The sequence below is a fragment of the Cyclopterus lumpus genome, chromosome 1, assembly GCF_009769545.1.
Source record: "Cyclopterus lumpus isolate fCycLum1 chromosome 1, fCycLum1.pri, whole genome shotgun sequence".
Taxonomy (NCBI): Eukaryota; Metazoa; Chordata; class Actinopteri; order Perciformes; family Cyclopteridae; genus Cyclopterus; species Cyclopterus lumpus.
In genome coordinates, this window is record NC_046966.1 from 11576922 (window position 1) to 11582887 (window position 5966).

General features: G+C 40.6%; 1 protein-coding gene across 1 annotated transcript; it reads right to left on the reverse strand.

The window, feature by feature from the left end:
- Positions 1-313: 313 nt before the first annotated feature.
- Positions 314-5747, reverse strand: rps15a (ribosomal protein S15a). The gene is made up of 5 exons (XM_034538758.1): positions 5686-5747; positions 4593-4730; positions 4257-4336; positions 3818-3903; positions 314-449 (listed from the first exon to the last, which is right to left on the reverse strand). Exons 2-5 carry the CDS (start codon positions 4723-4725, stop codon positions 356-358), a joined length of 393 nt encoding a protein of 130 aa, XP_034394649.1. The 5' UTR covers positions 4726-4730; positions 5686-5747; the 3' UTR covers positions 314-355.
- Positions 5748-5966: the final 219 nt, after the last annotated feature.

Genomic DNA, 5966 nt, shown 5'->3' on the forward strand with positions numbered 1-5966 from the left:
CTTTCCAGGCTGTTGCTCCAAGGCTTTGGAACGATCTTCCGCTCTCCCTGCGCTCAATGGAGTCTGTTGACTCCTTCAAAAAGAAACTTAAGACCCTTTTATTTGTCAAGGCTTTTGTTTAATTGCCTTGGGGCTGCTATGATCGTCATTGAGTTGTCTTGGCCTTTTTTTAAGTTAAATGTGTATGTACTTCTTAATCTGTGTATTGTTTTATTGTAATTATGAAGCGCCTTGTGACCCTGGTCTGCGAAAGGCGCTGTACAAATAAATTTTACTTACTTTGTGTACAATAAAAAAGGCACATCAGACTTCCAGCTTTCACCTGTCATTTTTTTTATTTGCAGTTCTTTACATTTTAGAAAAAGAATCCAAGGATTTTGCCTCCTGTGTGTTTCCGTCTGGCCTCTTCGTGGTCCATGATGCCAGCTGAGGTGGTCAGCACAATGTATCTGAGGAAACAAGTCTGCACGTTACTAATCAACTCTGCAGCAGGTTGTGTGAGATACACAACTTAACCTTTCACACTGACCACAATTATATAGTTAGCATATAGAAAACTATAGTATCACTAACACATGTACCATCTTTGTTTTTAAAAGCAGCAAGATTTAAAAAGTTTGTCCTCCAACTGGCAAGTCTAGCAAAATAAAGGTCTCCAGACACGCATCTATATTACACGAGAAAGCCACAATTTGTCCACCCATTTAGCAAATAATTAGCTTTAGTTTGTCCAAGCAATAACTGTTATGAAAACCCATTTGGAAGAAAAGATATGTACTGGTGGGGTGATTAGCCCACAGAACGTGGTAGATACTGGTAGTATGCTTTCCAAGTTCAACGGTGTTGAGTGCATATCAGACTGCATCTGTCCACAGGTAAATGACAGTCATCTAGGTCCAGGTAGATTGGTTATATGGAGTGTATGAGTGTTGGATATTAAGCTTTTTCTAGTTGGGTGGAACCAGAAAACTTCCATGTAACAAAAACGTGTAACAATATGCATCATGAAAACAATTACTGTCTTGATGCCCCACACACAGAACAAAAACACCAGCTAGTGACAATAGTTATATTAGCCCCACACAGACAAAAGCTTCTGATGGTCAGCTATACTATAATTGGGGCCCTCGCACAGACGAGTGCGAGTTTGATTCCCACAAAACGTTCTGTGGATCATTATTGGTTCAATGTCATCAAAAGCTTGTTGATATCTCATTGTGTTCAGAAGATATGGACTAATGAACTTCTAAGTGGTGTGGCTTAATATGTAAAGACACAACTTCCAAATCACTTGGCCTATCTTCACCAAATGTGAAGAATATGTCTAAATCACATCCCTTAACGTACCATATTTTTTCAGAATATTTAAATACGAGGGGGCAGTGCAGTTAATCGCTCAATATCCGCCTTTTTTGCTTATTTTCACGTTTAAGAGTTGTAAAATAACTAACTCCTAGAGATTAAACCCAATTCATTTCAAATTCTGGCAGTATGAATCCAAGGCCTTAGCAGGGAAAACGTATATCAAAAGATTAAAAAAATATTAAACTATGAGAGTACAGAGCAGCGCCAAAAAAACACCATTCAAATGTAAGTTGCTTTAACTCAGCCATACATTAATCTGCTCCATATTTCTCATGACCCTGAAGATTGTGTGATTTTTCCCGTTAATTTCTTCATGCGTCTAGCGAACCCAAGGTAAATCATCGGATAGACTTCAAATTTGGTCAGTACAATGTAAAAACCTTACTGATTAAAACTTATCAAAACAGTGTTCCGTGAAAGGCTGTTGCCGTGGCGACGCACTCTTCGCCATAAAGACAAAGGTGGCTAGAAATGCGCAAAACACACCCAAACCTAGCACACACATTTCCTAAATCTAGTAGTACAATACGATTTTAATCCTTTAAAATTACAATTCGGCTCAATAGCGCCCCCCTATAAAATGTCGGCCATTTTGAGTTGTGTGATTTTTCCGTTCATTTGTCCATTTCTAGACACTATATGTTAAAAGTCCTAATGAAGGGAATTTATCAGATCCAATTCAAATGTATTATGTTGGTGCATGTTGTCTCGTGCCATAGTCGATACAGGAAGCACAATGCATGAAAATGCACATTCTCGGCCGCGTGAGCCGGCGTCCGACCAGAACCCCTGACGTGTTCCAAGGGGCGAGGGCCCGTACATCATTGCTTGCAGATGTAATTTAATGTGTTCCCCGTAATGGTAGCCGGTCATCCAAATTAGCAAATGGGTTAAAATTAACATACCAGACTCAATATCGTTTCAATTTTACCAGTCACTATGTTCATGATAAATAAATAAAAAAATGGCTTAATCTAGTTATATCGTTGCTTCTAAAACGGCCAGAAGAAGAAACAAGACGCCTATGTTTGTCTGGAACACAGCAAAGAGACCACCACAATGTTTCAGCTGGTAACGTGCCACAACAGCAACAAAATTAAGGAAAATAAATAACAAAATGTCTCCTCCCTGCCATTTGATGTTTTTTTTGCTCTGTAAAAAAGACAGTCTGCGTTTGTGAAAGCAGTTTGATTTTATTAAACAAACTTCACAATGCTGCAAACCATGATTGGTCGCCACACCACATACACGTCGTGACTGACTGATCCGATTAAGAACATAGATTAAGCCGAAACACGTACGGTAATAAAAAAATAGTAATAAATATATTTATATGGTAAAGTCATTCATGAACCAACTTCCTTTTTTTGGCTTGAACAAGTCCTTCAAGGACTCGTTTGCGCTGCTTAGCCATGTGCCTTTTCTGCCTCTACCTCCTGCTTCCTTTTCTCTGCAGCAGTAGATGTTTCGGGCTGCCATTCAAGCTAACCCTAACCCCCCCAAAATCGCTGCAGACATCTTAACGCCGATTGGCCAAGACTCGACACATCAAAGATGCGAAGATCACAACACCACCTTTCATCACTCCAATCTCAGACACACTTTTACATTTCTTGTAAAAACTGATGCTTGAGCCAGTTTAAGGCACAAGTATACGGGTGGACATGATCAAGCTGGTACCACCTTTTTTTTTTTTTTTTTAAACGTAGAAATTATTCACTGGCCTCAGTATTCAAAAATCTGAGTATACACATTTTGTTCTAAATACAAACATTTTATCAATGGAGTTGTTCCAACGTCATCCAAAAAATGTTTTTTCTATCCGACCTGACGCAGGTTTCTGCATGATGGTGCTACACGTACAGTATAAATACAAACATCCTTACGGTCTGTTTAGTAATGTTACACAGTAACTTAGATGCTGTCCGCATCCCCCCCCCCCCCGTTTGGGAAAGCACAGGAAAACCGGCACGGGAATGTAAAGCTGTGTGAATGCCAAACTAACGGATCAATGCAGCGGTTGACGAGCAACTGGTGTGTTCTAAGATAATATTACTGTTAATCCGTTTACAAATAGGTATAAGGGCATTTCATTTGAATAAATCATGACCTGCCCTCCAAGTTATTTTACATTAAAAAAAACTATTCTAATATAGAGCAAATTGGGATTCTGAGCACAAAATCATTAACACTATCTTAAAATCTCTTGAGAAAAAACTAAATTATCTAATTTCCCCAAAGCAAACACACAGGACCACAAAGCAAAAGAAAGCATTTAGCAGGCAAGATGAGCAGGAAACCAAGCGCACTAACTGAGCGAGACTGGGGGGCTTAAGGTCCAGTGGCTTCAGCACTACATCACTGCCATCATTCAGGTTTGGGTTATTTTGTGTGCATGTCATACAATATATATTAAACAATATACACAAAGGTCAGTGACTACAATTCTCACCCAAACTGTCTTGATGGCAGCAGGTTGTTCTGCCACTTCTCCAGATCCTTGAGCTGGAGATCAAAACGTGGACTGATCACTCCACACTGAAAGACACAAAAACACACTGGTTAACACCTCATTCACACGTGACGTAGAATACTGTAAGATGCACCTTCTGTGAAAGCTTGAGTAATCCCCTGTTTCATTAACCACTTTTAAAACAAAAACAAGGCACTCTTCTATTGAAAGCAATGAGTTTAATTAAAGTAGCTGCTCAGAAAACATCTAGAGGCTTGCTTGTGTCATTTTGAAGGGCAGACATGAGGGAACCCTTTAACATGTTTAATTTGCAGTGTAATTCATGTTAATCCGTACACAGACGGATAATTCAAACATTGAATTTAAGTGAAATTGTCTTGCACCCAGTGGTGTAGCTGGATCAGCAAAGACATTTTACCTTGTTCAGCCTGCCTGTGAGATTGACGACGATTTTTCCAGCTCTGTGGTCGTCAATGATCTCAAACTCACCAATGTAACCTGGAGGAACAAATGCCAAAGAACAGTGAGTATACTATTAACTGTAATCAAGCTTTTGGGTCTCGGACACTAATTCAGCAAAAATAATTCTGCTGGATGTTGAGCAGTCACCAACTATACTCTTTAGTAAGGTCAGGTGCATCCAGCTTTACAACAGTACATATGATGCATAGAACAAAGCACTGCCACATGGCCAAACCATTAGCCTAGTGTTTAATACCCCTCATTGAAAATCAGAAAACAACCGGTCACTCACCGTGCTTCATCATGACGGTTAGGAAGCGCACAATAACCTTGGAGCAGGGCCTGAGGAGGACCTGGCGTTTCCCACGCTTCTCAGCATTGTTGATGCATTTCAGAGCATCCGCGAGAACGTTCATGCGCACCATGATGCCTGCAGACGAAAGGGACCCATGAATTGATTAGAGCCAGAGTTAACAGAAACGAAGCTGTGCATCGCTCCACATCCCACCGTGGGAACAGGATTCAGGGCCCCCAAACCACTTCATTACAGTGGCATCACGCAATGCTTGGACACTCTATGGAGAGGAGACCCAACCTGTGTTTTCACAACGTGGATTTATGAACCTCGTTGAAATGGAGCATTTTACGTTAATTTAAAAAAAGGAGCATCACACTGCATACATTACGACAGCAACGATAACGTGACCTCGTCCTTATATATTGGAAATGAATACACAAGTGAAGCACATACACATTAAGTCCAATGAGCAAAGTCGGTCAAACCCTTTTCATGTCACGACGAGAGCATTTCTCTCACAGGTAACGTTTCTAGCAACTAGGCTAACATCGGTGAGTTACGGAGGCTATTTTTCAGATTAGAGTCTAATTTTACGCAGAGACGGTACACTCAGAATTTCTTCACATGAATAGGTACGACTCCAACAAAGCATGGTCCTTCATGAGCACCGAGAAGCTAACGATACCTAGCCGACTACGTTACATTGACAAAGTAGCGAAGCATCTCTCCCAAACACCCAGATAGTGTTCAACGACGCGTCGACCTCGTGCAACAGACGTTACACTCGCATTTCAACGGAGAACGTGTTACGTCTCATTCGTTTAAAATGAAAAGACACTCTTGTGGTTTCCAAGCTAACCGTTTCAGGCGCCTTGAACGCACCAATTCCCAGGGCCGAGCGGAGGGACTGATCGGCGACAGTTGTCGTCCAGTTGTGTTGAACTCGTCTCATTAATCGAAGCGATAATCATCCCAAATCATTCATAACCAATTTAGCTTCAAGATGATCACATAAATCGAACATAAAACATTCAGATGCTTAAGATACTTTAAAGATTGACAGTGGCAGTGAAAACAGGCATCTTACCGGTTCTGCAATATGGCGGAAAGAGGAAGTGGACGCGAACGGCAGTGCATTATGGGAAAAAATCCAAGACTTTTTGAAGTTGAGATGAACTACACCACCATGAAATTACTGTATTCATGATTACGATAAGAGACGCGCTGCAAATGTGCAAATGTAAACAATAAAGAGAGTATTTGCCCGTTTACATGTGTTCCGGTAATGTGACCTCCCAAAAGAGTTTTCAGGGGAAAAACTAAACATTTGCAACACGGTGTCACCATCATACGATCTTTAGTTAATAT